The 26,790-nt window shown below is 33.2% G+C and overlaps 1 protein-coding gene across 1 annotated transcript; it reads right to left on the minus strand.

The window, feature by feature from the left end:
* Positions 1–4,938: 4,938 nt before the first annotated feature.
* LOC125646075 (dolichyl-diphosphooligosaccharide--protein glycosyltransferase subunit STT3B-like) lies at positions 4,939–26,545 on the minus strand. Its single transcript, XM_048872209.2, has 17 exons — positions 26,339–26,545; positions 25,374–25,482; positions 24,285–24,394; positions 23,927–24,015; positions 21,997–22,085; positions 20,102–20,167; positions 19,337–19,436; positions 18,958–19,056; positions 18,631–18,777; positions 18,153–18,356; positions 15,892–16,097; positions 13,805–13,992; positions 13,328–13,499; positions 11,061–11,234; positions 10,336–10,449; positions 8,134–8,340; positions 4,939–6,645 (listed from the first exon to the last, which is right to left on the minus strand). Exons 1-17 carry the CDS (start codon positions 26,506–26,508, stop codon positions 6,568–6,570), a joined length of 2,322 nt encoding a protein of 773 aa, XP_048728166.1. The 5' UTR covers positions 26,509–26,545; the 3' UTR covers positions 4,939–6,567.
* Between the last annotated feature and the right edge of the window lie 245 nt (positions 26,546–26,790).

The following is a 26,790-nucleotide window of genomic DNA, read 5'->3' on the forward strand; positions in this document are numbered from 1 at the left end:
CGATACATGTATGGTTTAGGATAACTTATATGATACGTGTATGGTTTATGATAACTTATATGATACGTGTATGGTTTAGGATAACTTATGTGTATGGTTTAGGATAACTTATATGATACATGTATGGTTTATGATAACTTATATGATACATGTATGGTTTATGATAACTTATATGATACATGTATGGTTTATGATAACTTATATGATACATGTATGGTTTATGATAACTTATATGATATGTGTATGGTTTAGGATAACTTATATGATACATGTATGGTTTAGGATAACTTATATGATACATGTATGGTTTAGGATAACTTATACGATACATGTATGGTTTAGGATAACTTATATGATACATGTATGGTTTAGGATAACTTATACGATACATGTATGGTTTAGGATAACTTATGTGTATGGTTTATGATAACTTATATGATATGTGTATGGTTTAGGATAACTTATATGATACATGTATGGTTTAGGATAACTTATATGATACATGTATGGTTTAGGATAACTTATACGATACATGTATGGTTTATGATAACTTATATGATACATGTATGGTTTAGGATAACTTATATGATACATGTATGGTTTAGGATAACTTATATGATACATGTATGGTTTATGATAACTTATACAATACGTGTATGGTTTAGGATAACTTATATGATACATGTATGGTTTAGGATAACTTATATGATACGTGTATGGTTTAGGATAACTTATATGATACGTGTAAGGTTTAGGATAACTTATATGATACATGTATGGTTTAGGATAACTTATATGATACATGTATGGTTTAGGATAACTTATATGATACATGTATGGTTTATGATAACTTATACAATACGTGTATGGTTTAGGATAACTTATATGATACATGTATGGTTTAGGATAACTTATATGATACGTGTATGGTTTAGGATAACTTATATGATACGTGTAAGGTTTAGGATAACTTATATGATACATGTATGGTTTAGGATAACTTATATGATACATGTATGGTTTAGGATAACTTATACGATACATGTATGGTTTAGGATAACTTATATGATACATGTATGGTTTAGGATAACTTATACGATACATGTATGGTTTAGGATAACTTATGTGTATGGTTTATGATAACTTATATGATATGTGTATGGTTTAGGATAACTTATATGATACATGTATGGTTTAGGATAACTTATATGATACATGTATGGTTTAGGATAACTTATACGATACATGTATGGTTTATGATAACTTATATGATACATGTATGGTTTAGGATAACTTATATGATACATGTATGGTTTAGGATAACTTATATGATACATGTATGGTTTATGATAACTTATACAATACGTGTATGGTTTAGGATAACTTATATGATACATGTATGGTTTAGGATAACTTATATGATACGTGTATGGTTTAGGATAACTTATATGATACGTGTAAGGTTTAGGATAACTTATATGATACATGTATGGTTTAGGATAACTTATATGATACATGTATGGTTTAGGATAACTTATATGATACATGTATGGTTTATGATAACTTATACAATACGTGTATGGTTTAGGATAACTTATATGATACATGTATGGTTTAGGATAACTTATATGATACGTGTATGGTTTAGGATAACTTATATGATACGTGTAAGGTTTAGGATAACTTATATGATACATGTATGGTTTAGGATAACTTATATGATACATGTATGGTTTAGGATAACTTATACGATACATGTATGGTTTAGGATAACTTATATGATACATGTATGGTTTAGGATAACTTATATGATACATGTATGTTTTATGATAACTTATATGATACGTGTATGGTTTATGATAACTTATACGATACATGTATGGTTTAGGATAACAGTTGGATAGATATAAAAAATACTGCAGATTCATTTTATGAATGCAATGAGTAAAATTGTTTTAGGAGGAATAACACATCATTAAAAGGGATGACTTCCTTATGAAACATGAATGAAAATACAAATAGCAGCAATACCTGTAGATCATGGTTTCCAGACTAGAAGGGGTTTTAATTGTTTTTCTGATCACTTTCAACTAAAATTGCATTTATTAAATAAATAAGGTGAATTTGAAAGTTTTCCATTTCAAAATATCATTGTACATATCCTCCACTTTCCATCCATATCAGATTTCTCTGGTGTTATCTCTCTTATACAAAGAGAAGTAACTCAGGCAATACCACATCACAGCAGAACCTGCTGAATTTTAAAAATGTTGACCCAAGAATCAAAGGATTAATTTTGCCAAACCTAATATCTCCTGATTTAACCGTTTCAAGTTTGGTCCTTCAGTGTTTTTCATACATAAGAATTTCTACTACCTTCTTCAGGCAATTTCAACTCACAAAAATTGTCAGAAATTCCCAAAATGGTGCCAAACTATCCCAAAGAGATTTAAATGATTAAAAGTTTTATAGCGTTTTGGTAAGAAATATATTGGACAATAAACTGGATGTTTTGTTATCAATTAAGCATTTTTAGAACTTTGTATAATATAGATTTTATTCTGTGCATGCCATGTTGCATAATAAATTTGAAGCATTATGGGAAAAGGTTGCAAAACAAAACTATAGTTACAAAAATCAAGAGTTACATTTTTCAAACATGGAAGAATTCAACGATGAAAATTCCCAATATCTAAAAATGTCAATGATTTTCCCCAATCAATAGAGGACAAGTGTTTATGAAACACTGATGCCCTCCGTATGGCAGCAAAGAAATTCTGGTAGCCAACAAAAGGTCTAGAGGTCTTCTCACAAGGAATACTTCAGTGAAATATGAATCACTATCCAATCAAAACTAATGGTCAAGGTTAAAGGTTTTCAAGAGTAGGTCAAACTCCAGTGCCATGTGATCAGAAGTTTTGGTATGAAAAAAAAACTTAAGTCACAAGAAAGACACATTTGAAATATGACAGCCTTTAATACCACTTATCATTTAAAAAGTGATGGCCTTGGTTAAAAATGGAAAATTGGATTCTTCAAAATTTCTTGCCATTCAAAATCATAATTAAAAAAGATGAACGAAAACAGCAATAAAATAAAACAAAAAACCCAAACAAACCAAGATGTTTTATCCCATATTCAAAGTCCTAATGCGGAGGTGAAGGGTTAAAAGAGTCTTACTTCAACTGCCTCAATAATTTCCTCCTACACTTAATTTTCTTTCATCGTTGGGGGTGGGATGGGGTGGTTAGAGTCCTCTACTATGAGCGCCTCATAATAACTTAATTTTCTTAATTGGTGGTGGTGTGTGTCCTCTACTATTATATCAGAACTTTCAAGCTGGGGTTAAGGGGGGGGGGGGGGGGGGGGGGGGGGGGGGGGGGGGGGGGGGTTGTCACCCAATATATCTTTTATTTGCATTATAAAAAATAGATATTGTTATCAAAGGTGGGGGACAGACACTCTTGTCCCCTTCCCTTGATTCTATTTGCTTGATAACGACGCATATGATAAACTCAATTATTACATTTTGCATTAGTACAATTTGCGTCGAATTCAACACAGAATGTAATAACGCAAAATGGCATGGATATACGAGATCCATTGAGCGCCAAATTAGCATAAAATGAAGTACATGTAATTGAAAATAACATTATTTAAAGATATGTTTAATTTTTAATTACTGCGTGCTTTAAATGAATCAAATAAATCTGTATTATCAATTAATGAGAGCAATATTGAATTACTGTTCTCTTATATTGAATTAACGATATCATTGTTTTAATAAGAGCGCGATTATTACAAGATCATCGTTTGAATCTCTCTCTCATCCCATACACTGTACAGTGTTGTATATGCAAATTATCTATGCACATACAATTGATGTACCTAAATGATTTCCTGATTTATAAATCTGCAATACCCTGACCAGTAAATCCAACGGTATAGGGATTCATGCACAATACAGGGTAAATATTCACTCTGATACTTCCCTTGATTGAAGATAGCTGATTGGTACGGGCTAAGTGTGTCGCGGTCTGTACAGTGGACAATGTTGTTTACTGTTGGAATACAAATGGAATGTATTGTTTTGTTTCATGGATTATGCTAATAAAGGGAGTTTTACTACTACTTTGAGTATTTTCGACAAGTGTACACGTACATCTGCGGTCCTTTACAGATATTACAAGTAGGCCCAGGTAAACAGTCATCTGCATTCGATGCTTTTTCATGGCGAGCATACATGACCATGTCTTCTTTATACGTACAGTAGCATTTATGTATTTGCATTTTGCTTGAAGTGTGAATGGTATAAATTTTTTTACCCTTTGCTTATTCCATTTCATCAATAGATAATATATGGAATATTTCTCCGCGTTTTTGTATAGTTTTGACATATTTATTGCAAATGTACGCACATTCACGTAAATAAAAGGCATTCTATATTTATTTATCCAAACCTTTTAGAATGATTTACTACTGTATGATATGTTTATTGTAATTTTGAGCACTGCGTGGTGTTTCAAAACATGATTTCATTTCTTCTTGATGTCCTATAAATTAGTATCGGAGATGTATGTGTTACCTGTCGAAGCTACCCGCACAGGTAAATCGAAGACACTGATGTAAAGTGAAGCATAGCAAAACTCGTCCCCTTATATACATGTACCATGCGAACCCGGATACATATATTAAACAATATTCAACTAATATGGCGGATTAGCAGAGAAATATGGCGGACATATAGAATTATACTATATTTATTAATTCATGTCAGCTTTAGGGAAAGGTCTTGTCACAAGGAATAAACATGTAAAATATGAAAGCCCTATCACCATCCATTCAAAAGTTTCGGCCAAGGTTAAAGTTTAGCTGACAATCAGATAAACAGATACACCAAAAACTAACTGCCTCCAAATCTCCAATTACAAGGGCATAAAATGTAAATAAAGATTTAATCTTTAATCAATCATTTCACATATATATTTCTTAATTTGTATTATAAGAACTTTAAAAAACAAAGACAGCATCTACTGAAGAGACAAGACAACATCCACTGGTTACTGAACATGTTTGATTCGTTAATTCACTGCATGTCAAACAAACCCAACATGTACACCATATCAGATGGCCAAAGAAAATACCCAAAGTACAAATCAACAAAATTAAACTCATTGCTAAAGCTTATATATGCACAATGTAGACGTTTACTTTTGGAATTCTGTTTTGGAAGAGTAATGATGGCCACTGTATATTGCAATGACTAGATAATAGTAACGAAAATTGTGTTGAGTTAATGATGAGCTTGTGTAGATAATAATAATAATGAAAACTGCGTTGAGAAAATGATGAGCTTTTGGCAAGTCCATGTAATGTAACATACTTTACTTCTCTGAATTTTGCCAGACATATCATCCTTCAGTAATTTACACAAATTATTTTTACATTATAACATGGAGGTAAGCACATGGTTTTAAATGCATTGACAGAGATGTTTTCACAACATCTGATTCTGTGAAGTGATGACTTTTACAATGTAACATGAGAATAAGTGCATGGTTTTCAATGTTAACAAGATCAGGTTCTGTAAAGTGTTACATACACACAATGTACAAATCTAAGTTCAAATCATTGACTTACAGAATAGAATAAAAATAATCATTTGAAGCTTAGAAAACTATGATATCATCGGCAGATGTGTTGATATGACTTTATATTTACACTTATTGTTGAAGTGAAAAATGGAAAATATCAAAAATACCAAGTCTTTATGCCCTTCTATTTCTTAAAAATGTGACCAACTGCCTTCAAATGATCCTGAAATAAAAGCTGTTCACTAAATAGTCTGCATAGAGTTATTGAAACTATAAATTGGGAACTGTTAAGATACACATTCACAGTAGAACATTTATTAACTGCATTCCTAGTAGATCCTAAAATATGTTGTAATGTATAAAATTCATAAACATTGTAATCCTCATATACATGTACACTGCTGAGCTGGATGGAATATGCAACCATTTTCACACACCTCAAAAGCATCCATTCACCTTCCCAAAAAATACATAATGGAAAATCAAAAATGTGTAGGCTTTAAGTACAGAGAGTTATATAATAATAAAGTACATAATTAAGCAACAGAGGGTCAACATGTTACTACACACTGTACCACTTAAGCAAAATACATAAATTAAGATACAAAAAAGAAATGTGTATTTTTAAATAAAACTTGATTAGAATAAATAGCATTTCAGCTCTGAACTGAAACATTGACACTGCTACACACTCAGGTACCTTTCTCACGGTGGAAGAACAAAATGACAAAAACAACCACTGGACTATCAACAAACAATAACACAGAATAAAACACTAAAGAGTTCTCTCTCTTAAACTTGAAGTTATGTACCATCCATTTAATATGAAAAAAAGAAATTTACTTGATTCAAGTTATGCAAATCTGGTTCCACATTTACAATATATAACATTTCACATCAGTGTAAACCTTGTTGTCTGTGTCACAAACACAACAAAAGAAAGACAACTCTTGGTCCAATAAAACAAGGTATTTTACTTTTTACTTGATCTCTTCTTTCCTTTGATTACTTTTGGCTGATTTTTTATGCTGCCAATTCTTCTCCTTGAAGTCTATAGAAAAAAGAGAGAAGAAATTGCTCTTTTCCTTTGTTACACACAACAGTGTCACTTTTCAAAAATGACTATTCATTCAGGCCTGCTGCAGGACTACAGTTTTATTAGGAACTTCAGTTTTATTACTACTTATTATCCCCCTAGTAACAGAATTCAAGGGGATAACATGCTATTCTGTACGAAATTTATTGGGTTCAATGTCGCATTTATTCTCATTTCTGACAGGATGCTTTACGTTCTGGTGATCTTATTTGGTCTCAAAAATAATTACGACTATAATTTGCACTTTTTGAAGAAAAAAAGTTTCTTTTCTTGTATTCTATTTTGTTTATTAATAACATCAAAATAAGCTGACAGGGGAAATCTCTAAATGACCCCTTGAAGACATGATAGTTACATGTATCACTCAATAATGCTGTTTTGCATCCTCTGTACAGTATGGCAGGATACAAAGAACAAGACAAATATTGATAGACTTTTTGAATTAAAGAAGAGAGCAGCAAGGATCATTTTAGACATCAAAGTACCTCATTCAGTGTCAACTTCTTGTATGCTATCAAATTTGAGATGGATGTCTTTGTTTTACAATTTGATACCACATATCAAAAAATTATTCTTGTGTTTAAAGTTTCACATCATATGACTCCAGAGTATTTGAATGTTTTTAGATTTGTAAATGAGGAGGTAAACAAAGAAATACAAGACAGAGCTCTAATAATTTTATTTTATATGTTACAAGAGCCAAAACAGAATATTTTAGAAGATCTTTTATCATTTCAGCAGCAATTTTATGGAACTCATTACCAGATTAACATTACTTTGATTCTCAATAATACTCATCTGTTTATGGTCTCTTTTAGGTAGTTCTTATCTATATGTTTTTAAACTATATGTTCATGTTCTCGATATGTATATACAAGTATGTAATAGACAGGACAACATTGTAAACTAATGCACTAATTGTGCAATCCTGTATAAATAAAGGATATTATTATCTCTCAGATGCGTATACATGTATCACCAGGCGTATTTCATGTGTCACAAAGTTTTACCGATGCATGGCACTCGGGGCCGTAACAGTGAGGGGTCTTTATCATGCCTACAACTAGCAAGACACAGGTCTCATCTGATTTCCCTTCTCATGTCAGGTATGCCAGGGTCGTATGATACCGCGATACTTAATGATTTCAATTTGTTTTAAGACCTGTCAGCCTGATTTCAGTCAATCCTTAATGTTTTGTAAATACCTTATATGTCACTATATATTTTGAATATACATGTGTAAGGAATAATGCGGCCACTGGACCCCCTGGTTGCAGTGACCAGTCATTCCATGATGGGAATGTTGAACAATAACCCTCTTAATTAATCTATCAACCTCTGAAGTCATCCTTTAGCAATTCTGACAAGGTTATTATTTATCAAATAACAAAATGTTCTACAGTCTATTATCATGATCAATTAATGGCCTTGTATCTCTATTACCTTTTTGGAAGTCCTTTTCTTCCATTTCTGTGCCGGTATGGTTGGTTTTCCAACTTTTTCTCGGTTTTCTAGGTCCTTTACTTTGTAGATTCTGACCAGCCAGTGTTCTGACGTATAAGCTTCCTCTAGATGAGTCAACTTAAAATTCTTATTCCCTATCTCCACACCTCGAGTTCTGTCATAGCCTGCTGGACTTCTAAAGTCAAGCTGTAATAAAAGATTACAATCATCATCATCTCTGAAACAGATAAACACATACACAAATTTAACACCTTTTTTTCCAGGTTGGGGGTGTGGGGGTTGTAAGGGTAGGTGGCAATAAACATTAGGGCTGAAACTATATGTCCCCTTCATGATACAATACATATTGCAATACTTATGCCACATTTCAATATAATACAATTTATGGAAGAACAATTTAATTACCAAGATTCACAATCACAGTTCTAAAAGCAGAATGTTTCCAAACTGCTAAATGGTAAGATGCATGTTGGCTCTGTAGTTTTAAACTAATAAAGTTCATTATCATTTTCGTCAGACTCAGGGCAAACAACTGTCTGAACGTTATTTGACGTTATTTTGTCCCTCATGCAGGTAAAGATAATAAGTACAGGGCGAGCCTGATGCATTTTACTAAACCCGTTTGTAATAAACGTATCGAACCGAAAATCGAGGCAATGAATCGAACATTAAATCGAGCATTTATATTGAACAGTATCAATATTTTGGTGAATCGTTTCAGCACTAATAAGCATGCAAAATTACATTTCTCACAGTACAGTTATACACATTATAAATTACACTTCTCACAGTACAGTTATACACATTATAAATTACACTTCTCACAGTACAGATATACACATTATAAATTACACTTCTCACAGTACAGATATACACATTATAAATTACACTTCTCACAGTACAGATATACACATTATAAATTACACTTCTCACAGTACAGTTATACACATTATAAATTACACTTCACACAGTACAGTTATACACATTATAAATTACACTTCTCACAGTACAGATATACACATTATAAATTACACTTCTCACAGTACAGATATACACATTATAAATTACACTTCTCACAGTACAGTTATACACATTATAAATTACACTTCTCACAGTACAGTTATACACATTATAAATTACACTTCTCACAGTACAGATATACACATTATAAATTACACTTCTCACAGTACAGATATACACATTATAAATTACACTTCTCACAGTACAGTTATACACATTATAAATTACACTTCTCACAGTACAGATATACACATTATAAATTACACTTCTCACAGTACAGTTATACACATTATAAATTACACTTCTCACAGTACAGATATACACATTATAAATTACACTTCTCACAGTACAGATATACACATTATAAATTACACTTCTCACAGTACAGATATACACATTATAAATTACACTTCTCACAGTACAGTTATACACATTATATCACAGTACAGATATACACATTATAAATTACACTTCTCACAGTACAGATATACACATTATAAATTACACTTTTCACAGTACAGTTATACACATTATAAATTACACTTCTCACAGTACAGATATACACATTATAAATTACACTTCTCACAGTACAGATATACACATTATAAATTACACTTCTCACAGTACAGATATACACATTATAAATTACACTTCTCACAGTACAGATATACACATTATAAATTACACTTCTCACAGTACAGATATACACATTATAAATTACACTTCTCACAGTACAGATATACATATACAAAATTACACTTCTCACAGTACAGATATACACATTATAAATTACACTTCTCACAGTACAGTTATACACATTATAAATTACACTTCTCACAGTACAGATATACACATTATAAATTACACTTCTCACAGTACAGATATACATATACAAAATTACACTTCTCACAGTACAGTTATACACATTATAAATTACACTTCTCACAGTACAGATATACACATTATAAATTACACTTCTCACAGTACAGATATACACATACAAAATTACACTTCTCACATTACAGTTATACACATTATAAATTACACTTCTCACAGTACAGATATACACATTATAAATTACACTTCTCACAGTACAGATATACACATTATAAATTACACTTCTCACAGTACAGATATACACATTATAAATTCTGGACAAACCTGTAGTTCTCCAAATCTGTAATACGACAGTTTGTACATTAGACAGTTGAGTAAGGTCTGTGAGCCTGCAGAGTCCACCCGAAACTCGCCCTGGGGGGTGAAGTAATCAGCCTCCTGTGAAATATAATGGATTTAAGAAATAACTGCCAGATGCAAATGTAATCTAAAAAATTCTGAATGTATCAGTGACTTCAGCATTTTCAATTTTAAAAGTAAATTTTGGCCATGAAAATTTTTATTTACAATACAATGAAATAAACACTTTCCCTAAACTTCGGCCATGAAAAAATTAATTTACAATATAATGAAATAAACACTTTCCCTAAACTTTGGTAATGATGAAATTAATTTACAATATAATGAAATAAACACTTTAACTAAACTTTGGCCATGAAAAAATTAATTTACAATATAATGAAATAAACACTTTCCCTAAAATTTGGCCATGAAAAAATTAATTTACAATATAATGAAATAAACACTTTCCCTAAACTTTGGCCATGAAAAAATTAATTTACAATATAATGAAATAAACACTTTAACTAAACTTTGGTAATGATGAAATTAATTTACAATATAATGAAATAAACACTTTCACTAAACTTTGGTAATGATGAAATTAATTTACAATATAATGAAATAAACACTTTCACTAAACTTTGGACATGTAATATTTTACAATATAATGAGATAAACACTACTTTTTTAATAGTAAATTCACACACCCTGATATCTTTAGGATGTTCTCCCTCAGCTATTCTGACCATCCACAAGAATTTGTTGATGTCGTCTCCAGAGTAACCAATCACTCCTCCGAATATTACCAGGACGTAATTCACGTCAAGCTGACGCATAATATCATAGGCTGCTGTCTCGTTAGAAGACATGGCCTTCCCAACCTGTCACAAAAAAGTCCCTTTACAGATATGAAGTAAACAATGGCTAATCTATAGTCTTATACTGTATAACTAGATATAGGTAAAACTGAACATGGGTTTACAGTATTCTCTATTCTGATGAGTTATCATCTAGAAAGGACATACCCACATATCACATCTAATCATTCAAAAGTTTAATAATTACAAACTTTTATTGTAATCATTGAAGAAAGCCACCAGCATATATTTCTATTAACTACATGTATTATGATATATTGTAATGTCCTGTACTGCATCAGAAACCTATAGCATGTAATCAACAAAACATAGCATACTGCGGAATCATCATTGTTCGTGGGGGATTGATGTTCGTGGATTTCGTGGGTCACTCTTACCCATGAATTTATGTGTCCTCGAACATTTTTTAAACCAAGCAGAGTTATCTCTCTAACTGACATCGTATTGCTTACCCACGAAATTATGTCCCCGAGAACCAGCAAAATTTTGCTTACCCACGAACATTGACCCCCACGAATTAGAATGATTCAACAGTAATCGCTGGAATTGCATGAATAAATGAAAAGCAGACTTATTAGTTGACCTAGAGTTTTCTCTTGTACAATAACAAAATCCTCCTGGTGAGTTGTTTTTTTTTTAAATTTAAAACAAATTTTTTCCACCTTTTTTTGGATGTCATTCTCCATCAACTACTATAAGAATTCATTTTCTAAAAACATGTATAATATCAAACAGAAGAACTGTCTTTTCAGTCTTGAATTTCTCTGAATGATTTAAAACTAAGAAGCGGGATTTTCACGGTATCAAATAGTGATGAAATGATTGTCGCCGATGATCGATTGTCAGTCGTTCAGAGACTTATGATGCTACTAATCGATTAGAAATTAAAAGTCGCCGACATCGATGACCAAACAAAATCCAAAAATCACTTCAACTTTGTTCAAATTTTATTTTCTGTATATCAAACTCGATCAAAAACAAGCAATCAAAATGGCGGGAGATGTGAAGGACGGTACCAACAACAACTTTCCACAGTCAGATAAAGGAGTCTATCTCTGATATCTTTGAGACACTATGTTTATAAATAAATTTAATTATTTGATATATTGAAATTCTGATTTACTTACCCTTAAACCAAAGAAACAAAGAAAATTTCATATGTTGTTTCTATATGTTTAATGATTCTATTATCTATTTTGAGGGGAAAAACACATAAATGACAATTCCGATTTATAGTCGATTATTAATCAATTACATGTGTCCGATTATTACCGAAAATCGATTATGGTCTTTGGTCCAATTGCCCATCACTAGTATCAAACAAGAGATGTTTGTAAAACACATATGTCCCCCATGGTGCAAAATTGAAAAGGGTTATACACACACATCATTTAATTGAGAGTAGTATCATTAATTCAAAATAATGAGCAGACAATATCTTCCTATGTCAAGAGTTGATTGACCATATGACCTAAAAATCAATAGGGGTCATCAACTCCTGAAGATGTACCAGTGAACCAAGTTTGATGTCTGTCAAACAAAGGGTTCTAAAGATATTGAATGTACAGTATATTCCTATGTCCAGTTTCACCCTTGACCTTTGACCATGTGACCTCAAAATCGATAGGGGTCATCTTCTTCTAAAGATATACCAGTGTACCAAGTTTGATGTCTGTCAAGCGAAGGATTCTCTAGACATTGAGTGGTCAATATATTCCTATGTCCAGTTTGACCTTTGACCATGTGACCTCAAAATCAATAGGGGTCATCTACTCCTTAAGATGTACCAGTGTACCAAGTTTGATGTCTGTCAAGCAAAGGGTTCTCAAGATATTGAGTGGACAGTATATTCCTATGTCCAGAGTAGATTGACCCTTGACCTTTAAAATTTTGACCTGAAAAACAATAGGGGTCCTTTTCTTTTCATAACCAACCCACATATGAAATATCATTACGATCAAGTGAATGGTTCTCAAGATATTGAGCGGACAACATGTGGTCTACCGACCAACCGACAGGTGCAAACCAATATGCCCCTCTTCTTTGAAGGGGGGCATAATAAAATCCCTACAACCCTGGTTACTTTCTGTACGTACCAGTGCTATGTGACTGTTGTTCCACGTATTATTATCCACCAGTGTTGTTCTATTCCCCATTCCTGCAATCTGGTACCCATAATCCCACCAAGACATCACACGAGCTTTCTCGTGCGTGTTCTGTCTCAACCAATAGTAAGCTTCACGGAAGTCGTCCAAGATTGTTCTACTACTGCAAAGCGACAAATATAAAAATGAAATCAGTCGTAAGAAGATAACTTTGATGTTTAAAAAGTATTGGTAATGGGATTTCAGACTGACAATCTTTTTGTTACACAGAAATTGTTCATTCATGTCAGTCCTCAATGGCAGGCAGTCATGAGTCATTAAGAGGCAGGTAAGAGTCATTAAGAGGCAGGCATGAGTCATTAAGAGGCAGGCATGAGTCATTAAGATAACACAGAGTATGTCAAAAGCTAGTTTAGTGAAACCAAGCCTTAAAAGCAGTTGATAACCAGATATCTGATGCTGACTTACCCATCATGATTGTACGACGCCAACACTATACTGGGACTAGAATAGGCACTGCTGGTCACCCACGTACAGTGTACAGCAAACAGCATCAGAATCATCAGAAGGGCGATGATTACGATTGTCTTAATGTTCATTCCCATCGCATCCTGGTCTTTAGGCTTTTCTTCTTTTGTTTTCTTAGTTTTGCCAACCTACAGAACACCAAGAAATGTTTTCAGTCACATTGTCTCAGTGTACCATAAAGGATTGTGTATTGTGCACAATCTTTTTTCAGGAATTATAATCCAACAAGAGTACCGCAAACGGTACATTATACGACCGTGAAATGCTTACATAGGGTGTTTTTCTTGTGCTAGGGTGTTTTTCTTGTGCTATAATTTGTATAACTTTGCTTCAGGTAGTATCAGCCATCATGAGGCTGTGACAAACTTTCATATCAACAAAGGGTCTTAGCTTAAAAATTGAGATTTCCTCAAAATGGACCAAGTTCAACAACCTGCAATTTTTTCAAAAATGGAAGAAAATAAAAATTCTTCACCAGATGCACATCTTCAGTACCTATACAAACACTCCATAAAATAAGATGGTCCTCACTTGAAAACTGTGGGAGGAGTTGGGCGGACAAATTATGTACCCTCCATAGAATATTAATTTCTAAATAGACTAAGTTCAACAACCTGTAATTTTCTCAAAAATTGCAGAAAATCAAAATCCATCCCACATGCACATCTTCAATACCCATACAGACACTCCACAAAATAAGAAGGCTCTCACTTGAAAACTGTGGGAGGAGTAGGGTGGACAAATTATGTACCCTCCATATAATAATTATTTCCAAATAAAGGGGCAAAACTCCTGGAAAAAAGGTCGAAATGGATCAAAATTGCAGTATGATCCAGAGTGACCCACAAAGAAGCTACACAGCAAGTTTCAGCATGATATGTGAAAGGGAAATGAAATTATAAAGAGAAAACCCTGAACGGACGGACGGACGGACGTACAGACATCGCTGTACCATAAAACGTCCCATCTAAAGACGGGCGTATAAAAAGTGGGGTGTTACACAATTCATATCAAAAGACTAAAAGGATCACCTCTTTTTTTTTCAGGTATAAATAAGTTCAGGTCATCAGTGACCATTTTTACTGTTGTAACTCTCACGTTAATATCAGTTGAGTAATAAATACATAACAATCACATGCAAAAATTACATTTATCTAACAAAAGATTAATATGAATTGAAATACTTTAAAAATAAACAAAGGATTTTCTCCATGTCAATTGCCCACATTTGTCCAAATGTGTGGTCAGCCCATCCTAACCTAATAACGCCAAATGAAAGTACAGCAGTAAAGTGAAAGGTCAACAAGTGCAGTACAATAAAAAGAAAAAAATTATATTCTGCCATTCTTCATCATTTGTTTAATATTATTTATGTATTCTTAAAGTACTGATTAAGTGGTAGCTAAATCCTCGAAAAAGCAACATGGATATGCTAGTAAGTATGCTTATGGGCTGCAAAAAAATACAATAAATTCGAAATAATTCCCCCCCCCCCCCCCCCCCCAACCTTTTTGTTATTTATTTCTAAGCAACATTTTGATGAGAAAGCATATCTAAGAGAGTCACATGACCATTAGAGACAGTCACATGACCATTAGAGAATCATATGACCATTTCAGATGTTGATATACCTGTATATGTGTGATACTGAAGTAAGAACACCAATGTTCATGTACTTGAGACTGCACAAAATTTGTCAAAAAATGGACATTTAATTTTTTTCACCGATAAATTTTGAATGGACACATACCAATTTTTATATATTTGTCATAGAAAATTTAAATACATATTAGTATTTGAAACCGTTTCCCATCACCTTTAATCAAATGCTGGGGGTGTGCACTATATACGATACTTTACATCATGTAATTATTAGCAAACAATATTTCAACTTAAAAAAAAAATTTCAAGAAATATTTTAATGTTTTTGTTCAAAATTGTGTTTTGGTAAAATTATCATAATTCTTTCCTATTAGAAGGTGTGTATAGTTCAAAGCAACACCAATTGTCAAGCTTCCTTAACTAACCTTGTCGTAGAGCCTGTCATTCTTGCTCTCAGCTGGCTCCTCCTTACTTTCTTTACTACTGGATTTAGGTGCCTCATCTTTGAGATAGATTTCGAATGTCTTTGAAAAAGCTATGGCAGCCAGAACACACACAATTGGCGTCAGGGTCAACATTAGACGGACCATCACACCCGCAAAGTAACTGGCAAATATGGCATACAAAATCACTGTAACGGAAAGAACATTGAATCAGTACACAGCATACTGAAAACATGTCATCTGAAGCACAAGACATCTATTTTATCACATAATCATTCAAAAATTTCCCAGACTGGCAGGTTTGATATGTGACCTTCACCTACCAGGAATAAAACTTCAGAAATTGACCGTTCAGTTCACTAAATAAAGTGTCTCTTATAATGAAGTTAAAAAAATATCTCCCACACTACAGTTGCACACAGAAAAACATTAAAAACACTGCTAAACCACTGCTAAATGGGTGCATATCCATCTCCACTATTAACATTTTTACAAAATCTTGGGGCCCAACCCTAGTTTTAAACACACATACACAAATACAATTCTTATCCCTTTCATATAAAACCATCAAAATATTTGAATCCATCATGGTGAAGGAGCTGAGAAGCAGACAAGATCCCAGTTTCCTTGATGGGTCAAACTCCAGACTCACAAGCACAATTACCACATGAATTAGTCATACCCACCATCAAATCGTCAAATGAATCTATTATTAAGGTAGACGATAAGTGTAGACACATTTTCTGGGCCTTACCCATTTTCCCCCACCCAGGGGTTCATGTCCAAGTTGAAACACGTCATGAGACTAGGGTTGGATACTGTTAAGGACGAAACAATATGATCCCATACCAACACTTTTGAAATGATACAATACTTTTTAACGATACTTCGATCTATGATCAATAAATCACTAATACATATAGTATGATATGAATAGATGATTTCACACTTTTGAGGTTTTTAACTTTTAAAATAAGAAACAAAGAGTCAGAAACAAATAAAAGCTGGATACAATCTGGTAAGAAAAGAAAATAACGAAGTTACTTATTTAGCTGTATTTATTTCACCCCTATTAGCTGGAAAATACTGAGGGGGTTTTCAAATATCATTCGAGTAGAATGCTTCTATTAAATTGATTGAGAGAATTTGCTTCTTATATTTTTGAATTCATTAAATATTTCATTTGCTGTAGCATATAGTATAAGATCACATGTCCAGTCTGAATTTTAGAACCGTATAATTAGTAGGGTTGGATCAATATATCAATTAGCAAAACCTTAAAATGCACCTTTGTCGATATTTAAAATTTTCATTGAATCAACTGGAGTATTATTCAATAGGAATACAAGGATAGGATAAAAATTGGATTGATTGTATCTTATTTAATGTCCCTCTCGAGAATTTTTCACTCATATGGAGACGTCGATAAAAATTTGAAGGATGATTATAGATTTATTGATTTACAGTGTATAAATACCGATAGGTAATGAAACGATATATTACCAATAATTTTGAAACAAGTCCTTGTTACGGTATTGATACTTTAGTATTGATGTCCAACCCTAGTCATGACCTATCATATGCCACAATCAAACCATCTCATCTACTTTAGTTACAGAGGTGAAGTGTGAACAAATGTTTGGATGTACAAAGGAGAAGGTACACTAAGGGTCAATTTTGGCCTATTTTCAGAAGTTGGTAATTTTATGCCCTAATACTATATAGGGTGTGTACTTTCTATATATAGTAATTATATCCATGTATTACGTATATTTTTTGTGATATGAAGTAGCAAAGTTGGCATGTTTTGCGAGTCCAAGATTTAACGTTGCGTCTTTAACCTATGTCTGATGACGTTTTCTCAATTTTTATTCAGAAAAAAATAGTTCAATATACCTTGTTAATTAAATTGCTTTGGATAATTTTTAAAACATTATTAACACACACAAACAAAATTCTTTTCAGTAACATCATACAAATATCATATTCAAACACTATTTACAATTAACGTGTATTTGAATTGTGATATGAAGTAGGAAAGTTGTCATGTTTTGCGAGTGCAAACGTATACAGTATATATATATGTAAAGACAGTCTGTTCATTTCTATGTCTGCATAAAAGTATGCTTCCAGAGCTTTGGAACAGTCTTAGATTAAATTCATCACAACTGAAACTACAACAAATTTTGTTCCAATATTTCTATCACTTCCAACTTATGACAACAAATCATTCAAAAACATACCAAACACTCTTTCATCATTGATGTGCTTGACACAGTACCACACCCCGGCTGGGAAAGCACACACCAAAATGTGGAGGTCAAAGAAAAACGAGACCCAGGTGGTGGGCTGATGCTCCGACACAGAAGCGATGATAGGAATGTGGATCTTGGCGTACCCCGTGTCCCACAAGGAATAGAAACGCCCACTCCAGGGATGGATGACTCCTGAATATGAAAAATACATACATGACAAAGTCTCAAAGAGACACAAGGAGTTAAAATCTGTTTTTAAGAACAGTGATCAACATTTTTTCCCTTCATCTGCCAACACTCTCACAGGGTGATTTCTTAACAAGGACATCACTACATTTTAAAGCTTACGGTATATACCTAGTGTCAGATTTCTCAGGCTAATTACCAGGTCATGTCAGGTTTCCCAGGCCATTTACCTAATCATGTCAGATTTACCAGGTCATGTCAGGTTTTCTAAACTACTTACCTGCCCATGTGAGTCCAACAACACCTAAGAAGATGATGCTTGCAGCTCCTCCAACAGCACAGATGAAGAAAAACTTAAACTCAGCTTTGGTCATGAAGGATTGCACATACTTTATAATAGCATATGCATTAATTAAAGCAAAAACACCTGGTCAAAGAAAAGAGACAAAGGTTACATATGTACATGTATATTTTCTCCAAAACAGATAATTTACCAAACTAAAGCAAAATGGTGCCACTTCCATTTCAGATACTGGGAGCCTTACATTTCAAATTATTACAATTAATGGTTGAGAAATGATTTCAAAACAAAGATTCAAAAACATACCAGCAGATGCCATGTGTTCACTGGTTTTGATTGGTTGAAATCCAACAAATGGAATTTGCATTGATAAAATTAAACCCGTGATGAAAAAGGTTGAATATGCTAAAATGAAGGAAGAAAAAAACCAAAGCTAATTATCCTAATATCACAAGAAATCTACATTAATATAACATTGCCTCTTGTCAATACAGAACTTGAAGGCACTCTAAAAATGTTACAGGAGATATTTCCAATTATCAACATATATATGTGTGCATATATAGATTACACATTTGAATGATCATTTACAGGGCACTATTTAAAAATTCATTTACATTTCTGTTTTATACACAATATTGAAAGAAAACAAGTCAGACAAATTTTCAAGCACATAAATTCTCACCTATGTAAACACGTCTAGAATATCTTCCCATTAACAACAGGACAAAAACATGTAATGGAATTAAGTTAATGATGAAAACGTAACCACCCCATGCTGAAACCTGCAAAGAAGATAAAGCATAACTTCACAGATGCCTTGCAGTATCAGATGCCAGTAGTAAGCACACTAAAATTCTCTGGAAATGCTACTTCTGTGTATTACTTAAGGTACCCAGTGTCTAATGTAAAGAAAATGAACAATTTTGAATGATTTAAACCATAAAAAAAAATTTATTGTTTAAATAAAGACGAAAGTGAAATAGATCAAATTCACATGTATGACTGGCAAATGATTAGAAGCTGACTCTTTGCACTTGAGACTTTTTAAAAGTTATCTGCCCTTGGTAAAAATAAGAAAAATCTAATTTTCTAAAAATATGTGCAGTAAATGATTAATTTTATTTCATATTTTCATAAAGAGAAAGTTTATATAACTTTTTACAAAGAGATTTGTAAGAAAATACAATTCCTTTTGAAAATATTTTAATAAAACATGCTCTTTTCATATACTTCAAATGAATGTAAAATTCTAGATAAAATCAAGCAGTAATCAAAATTTTGGAAATCCCTAGGGTGGATTATTATTGCTTAATAAACTCTTCAAAATGACACCATGATTACAAAAATCCCACCATCCATTTAATAGTTGTTCCTTTAATAGTAAAAAGATGCAAATTGTATCAGTATTTCAGTATTAAAGCATCCTGTAAATATTCTTGCCACTCACCATGTAAAAATATGATAAAGCTGTAAATATGGCCCAAAACATGGACCCTGTTTTTACTGCCTTTATCTGAAAAAAAGAAGAAGAATAGCTTTATGCTGTGCATTTAGGCATATATTTAAGATACAGTGTATTAAGTACTGTTTTATGATCCAGAGATTTTGAAATCTATTTTTGGATTCATATAATTCAATAATTGTACCAGTCTGAACAATGAAATTTACTGTCACTTTCTGTCGATCCTCAGGAACAAAACTATCAGACAGACAGTTCTCAACTAGATGTGTTGGAGATAGACCTGGGCATAACTCTGCCAAAATTTATCCAACCAGACCCACATACACACACATGTACTTGACTTGTGCATTCTCAGGATAACCTATATCCCAAATTTCAATTCAAATTGTCCATGTACAACTGAGATAAACTATGACTTGCTTGAAATTTTTAAAACTTCCTATTTTCAGATCATATCTATATTGAAAATATCCACGTACAGTGTATGACGGAGATAAAATGCAAAAACTGTAAATTGTTTGAAATTTTGAAAATGTATAGGCCTATCATGCATCAAAGTCAAGGTTGAATTTTGAAATTTCTTATTTGCAAACAAAATACAATTTTCATCATTCTGATATGTTTGTGAAACATATTATATGCCCCCCCCCCCGGTGCAAAATTGAAAATGGTAATACATATGTATCATTTAATTGATAGTAGTGTAAAAACAATTCAAAGATACTGGGTGGACATGCCTTCCTTTGTCTACAGTGGATTGACCCTCCACCTTTGACCATGAGACCTAAAAATCATCTACTCCTTAGGAAGTAGACTGTACCATACTCAGTACCAAGGTTGGTGTTAATCAAGCAAATGATTCTTAAAATATACTGTAGGATACAATATACTACTATGTCCAGTTTAACACCAGACCTTTGACCATGTGAACCCAAAATTAATGGAGGTAATCTACTCTTTAGGATGTACCAGTGTCCTAATTTTGGTGTCAATCAAGCAAATGATTCTTAAAATATAGAATACAATATATAATTATGTCCAGTTTGACCCTTGAAAATCGACCATGTGAACCCAAAATTAATAGAGGTCAAGGTCATCTACTCCTTATAATGAACCAGTATACTAAGTTTGATGTCTGTCAAGCAAAGGGTTCTCAATATATTGAACAGACAGTACCTTCCTATGTCCAGAGTAGATTGACCATGTGACCTTAAAATCAATAGGGGTCATTTACTCCATAGGATGTACTAGTGTATCAAGTTTGATGTCTGTCAAGCAAAGGGTTCTCCGGTTAAAAGTGTGGCAGACTGACTGACATTTGTTTTAATCAGTCCAATGGGACTGGTAAATTTTCTAAAACATCATTTTGGAAAACTAATTCAAGGAATCTTAACACATTTGGCATTCCTCTGTAGATATCAGATGAACCAGATTAGTAAATATAAATCTCACATAAGTGTTACAATATTGTCTGAGGCATATCAAGTTAAATTCTGTTATTTTATTTTAACATAAACAAGAACAAAATTTTGTTTATTTATTTCTGAAAAACTCTGGTGGACTGGTAAATTTTTCTGCGGACTGGTTGAAATTATACCCTATCAGTCCGGCTAGACTGGTAACATAAAAAGTTAGTTTCAAGCCCTGGGCATGATGTATCTACAGTGTATATATCAAATTTCAGTTAGATATGCACATCTGTAGCAAAGACGATGAGCAGAAACTGAATTATGATAGAATGACGTAAGGATGGAAAAGAGTAACATTATAGGACCCAGCAATTTCATAGTGGGCAAATAAAAACTTTGCATGACCTGTAAATCTTGTTTTAAATGATTTTGAAAATACTGATCTCCATAAAAAATCACTACTGTACGTACCCATAAATAGTAAGTGAACATGAGAGCAAAAATTGCTATTCCTTCATTGTCATAGCTACCAGCGACAGATCTGCTAATGTACCCAGGTACTGAAAACAGAACAACACCATTATATCAAAAGTGAAAGTACAACTGTACTCCCATTATAAATAAAATAAATAATTCTAATTCAAGTCTTATAGAATTTAGTGCATTTTAACTAATCTATTTTAATGCAATTTTCTGAAAGTGACCATCAAATAATAAGGCAAAAATTCACATCTTTGTACAAAATGTACAGCTTTCAAATGTGATTTTAAAAATCATTCAGATTATGGTACAGTGGAACCCCGTTATTACGTTCCCCCTTTAATACGTTAGTCCGCATATTACGTTGGAATTTCAAAGCACAAAACCATTTCTTAACAAACCTATATAAAATAGACCTCGTTATTACGTTGTCCTAAGATGCCGGGACTCGGTATTACGTTGTAAAAATTCCGACAAAAATGTAATAAACTGAGGTAATAAACCCCTAATTATTCAATAGTGATTCTCAAAATAATAAGCCATTCACACCTTGACTGCCTGAGGCAGTCACCATGTAAATTTCCTGGTCTGTTTGGGGATTAGAGACACTTGACTGATCACGCTTCGATAGATCTAGCGACATCAATACAGGTGAATACCCCGTATCGAAGCCAGTGATAAACAATTAAATAATGTTTATTTAGAAATTGTACTCTATGAACTTTACTTCATTTTTCATATTTTGATAATCAAAGAAATAATTTCTCAACTACCTGCGTGTTCAGCATAGTGTGATTACCTTCGCTATTAAAACTCTATTTACGGACAGCTTTGGTACCAAACATGAAAGACAAGATTTATCGTAGCAATGTTAAAACAGCTTGGGTGACTGCGACTAAAGGTGTTCAATTAAATAAATTGTCCGTTGTTTGGACATGCAGCTTGGGTATTCGTAAATCTCGTCCGTACATACAACAATCAAACTGTCCTGTGTTATCGGCCGATTCGTGCATGGCATTTACCTCTGTGAATATTCTAAAATCCCCTGATGCGCACGTGATTTTAGTGCCATCAGTTAGCGTTGTAAATGAAATCTTCGTGCATCATTATATTTTTTTTATGTGGATTGCGCTTAAATTGTTCTCCGTGTTTATCGTTGGTGAGAAAAGTGTGTAAGTGTTGGGTATCGTGTGCGTTTTGTGTCTATAGTTTTGTTGTTTTTTTGGATGGGATTTTTTTTTATTGCGTTGTGTATTGTGTAATTAGCGAACTCAATAAAAACGATGTTTTGTTATTTTTTTAATACGAATGTTGAATACGAACCGGAACGAGTTATTGAGAGAAATTTACATGAACGCATTGTTTTAAAGTTGAACAAAATGGCGGTCCAAACGAATGCAGAAAAGCAACGTTTATCAAAACATCCTTATGTATCCTTCACCAGAAATAAAGAAAAGGGATAAGAACATGAAGAATTACGGACATTAAAGATAAGATGTAAATAAAACAAAGGATCATAGTCTTTTAAACAAAGAAACAGTAAAGATATATTCACACACCCCTTCATGGAGTACCAACGGACGATATACAATTTCCAAACGATATTTTTAACGGATTTCACTAGGAACGTTTATTACGTTGCCCCCGGTATTACGTTATTTTATCGTGACAAAATGGAAAACGTAATAACGGGGTTCCACTGTATTCTTAAAGATGAATAGAGAATTCTTGACATGTACATGTAAACTAATGTTCCAAGGAATGCTATGACACCATTAATAATGGTAAGTATCAAACGACCTGCACACAAGTCTTATCTCTTTCATTTACAAAGTTCTAGGACACGACAGACAGACAGACAAAGTAATCCCTAGGTGTTGCTATACTCTGCTGGTGATTCCACGTATTTTCCAAGACATACCTATGGCAATGAAACAGGCAGCAAAGAGTCCTGCACCTGGATTCCATACTTCTTTGGTGAAGAAATACACAGCTATTGCTGTCATTCCACTGTAAGGGAAAACAAATAATCAAAATTTGAATGCAGCGAGTCTGCATTTAAATTGGGAGTAGCTGCTGTTGTTGTCTGTTTAAGGTTACACAAGATTAAAGCAACTGATTTTCTCAGAGTTTAAATGAAAAACATTTGTCTAGTTCAGGTGTTTCAAAAAGCTAAGAACAGCTTGAACTACAAAAATTACTTCTCTAGAGCTGTATTTATCAATAATTAATGAAAATACACCTAACTAAATTTCCCTAATTTCTTCATGTAATTTTACCTAAATATTGGTGCTAAAAACACACATATATCTCGTATATGCACTGGAATATTCAGTATGTGTAGAATCCAATGGATGGTACCAGACGTCACCATCAAACCAGGATACACCTATAATAAAATCAAAATCTAGGCATTTAAATCAATACTTTTATATCCTTAACCTCGAAGTATGCAATGTACATATATACAATGTACATATAAATATGCATTACACTGCTGGGTTAGCTTTTATGCTGTGCACCACAATAATCCCCTCGACACCCACCTCCCAAATCAGCAACAAGATGAACAAGGAAATGCACCTACACCTAATGAACACTGCTTATGATTATGTATGTTGATATAGTTTGCTTCCCTAAAGAAGTATCTCACCATGCCTAAAAGAAAGATCTTGTACACTAATAAGTCTGCTCAAGTCTTGCACATCTAATGAATCCTAAAATGATGATATCTAAATGTATTTTGCTGGACCCCTCTGATACTACTTTTCGGTGCTTTCATGCTACTTTTCAGTGTTCGATACAACTTTTTATTGTTGAACGTTTGAGTCCACTGTTCAGTGGATAAGAGCAATTGAAACTCCGAGCTTTCAACAAGATTTTGAAAAGTAAAAAGGTTCACCACGATTCATTATGCTCTGCTCAGTACACAATATAAAATTTCTATTTTCAGTTCTAAAGTCCCAATCTGATCGAGATTCAATGGCATTCATAAAATAGAATATATGCAAAAGCAAAGTTAAGAATAACAATTCTCTCTGTAACCATCTGCACTTTTATTAGGGACCGTCTTCACTACATTTTAGGGTTTTTTTTAAGTCTCTTTGGTTAAGTTTACAGAATTCATCAAACTCCTTTAAATACAAACTTTATTTATGTTTTTTTTTAATTCATAAATTTTATTGAAAATAACCATAAAGTATTTAAAAGCATTTAATGAATATGTATTGCATCATGAGGTAGACATATATATATTGTTTGACCATTAGCTTTTGTTGAAAATTCCATAAAAATGAGTGAGGAGTTATGAATGTAAGGCTAGTATTTCAAAATGAAAACTTATAGAATGCAATAAAACTCCAACATACCGTCCCTCCAACAATTCTTCCTAGAGGGTACCATGCTGTATCATCAAACCAATTCAAAAAGTTGTAGAAACCATGTTCTACCATGTAATGTGTTGATCTATAGTTGAACCTGTCAAATATACACAAAGATAGATGAAAAGTTAACATATCCAATAAAATAAATTTATCACCAGTAAGATAATACACACACCCCAAACCCAGATTTCTCAACTCTTATCATCACTTTAATACGTGCAAGGAAGAGTCAAAGCAGAGGCCATACTGAAAACTTGGAATTCAGCAACACTAGCAAGTGTCATCACTTTGTCTACCTTTCTCAACTTTATTTCATGGATCTAGCTTCTAAGATGCAAGGATCCTGATTATCTTACAAGTTATTCATAACTACTACGGTTCTATCGGGGTTCGAATGGTATTTTGTGTATTTGTGCCGATGTCATGTGCAAAGAAATCAATTGGTGAGGTGGCAACCTTATTCAAAGTAATGCTTCATATGTCCGTGATAAAAGCATCGTTTTAGTCATGGTTAACTTGTAGAGTAATCATCCAGTTACTGAATCCTTGCGTCTCAGACAATAAATCCAAAAAATAATAATAATAAAAGATGTAAAAGGTTGGTAAGCAATGACACCAGCTACTGTTGCTGAATTCTCACTTTTCAATATAGTCCCTGCTGTGGCATTCTCCACGGACATGTCACAATATAAAAGTGGTTGTAAGAGTCGGAGGAATCTCGGATTAACACCCCCCCCCCCCCCAATTTCATTACAAAGGTAAAAATTCTGCGGTGCAGTGCATGAAAATCTCCAACCTAGATTAAATAAATCAATGAAGTTGCTTCTTGTTAAGAACATCAGTGACATTACACAATTCTACGACTTGGTGTCATGCATTAAACAAGTTCAAGGAAGAAATATCTGTCTGACTGCTGCACATGTGTACCAACACTTTGCAAGATTCTTTACCATGGATCAAACTCGTGGATGATGCTTTCAAATCGAATGACTGCAAATAATCTTGAGCTAAATCCAACAAGCCAAGCCAGTGATAAAATGGAGAACGTGAGCAAACTCTGAAAAGCTCCTGGTCGCCACATATTCGAGCGTATGTCGCTTTTCACACCGGCATCCGCCATGACAGTGTTCTAGCTTCCGCCACGTAAAACTGTTAGCCAATCAGAGAGTGGCAAGTGCCTGTGGTTGGCAGCGAGTTGAGCGTCTGATAATCGATACGTGTTTTTACAAATAATATAATTTGTGATTAATTCTAAACAAATGGTAGTTTGAAACAATCATAATTTGTTTCTAACCTCGCAATCAAAAATATATCATCGGAGAGGTGGATCTTAAGGGGGAGGGTCTTCCCCGAGTGCCCCCACCCCCCGTGCTTGAGGACAGGGCACAGCACTAACACAACC

The sequence above is a fragment of the Ostrea edulis genome, chromosome 6 (genome assembly GCF_947568905.1).
Source record: "Ostrea edulis chromosome 6, xbOstEdul1.1, whole genome shotgun sequence".
Lineage (NCBI taxonomy): Eukaryota > Metazoa > Mollusca > Bivalvia > Ostreida > Ostreidae > Ostrea > Ostrea edulis.

Excerpts from the sequence above, each read along its gene's own strand:
- LOC125646075 (XM_048872209.2), bottom strand. The coding sequence starts at position 26,508 with ATGGCGGATGCCGGTGTGAAAAGCGACATACGCTCGAATATGTGGCGA. Across the intron at positions 18,357-18,630 it reads TGTTGGACTCACATGGGCAG|GAGTCATCCATCCCTGGAGT; the intron begins GTAAGTAGTTTA and ends TTTCATATTCAG. Across the intron at positions 10,450-11,060 it reads AACATCCTAAAGATATCAGG|GAGGCTGATTACTTCACCCC; the intron begins GTGTGTGAATTT and ends TATATTTCACAG.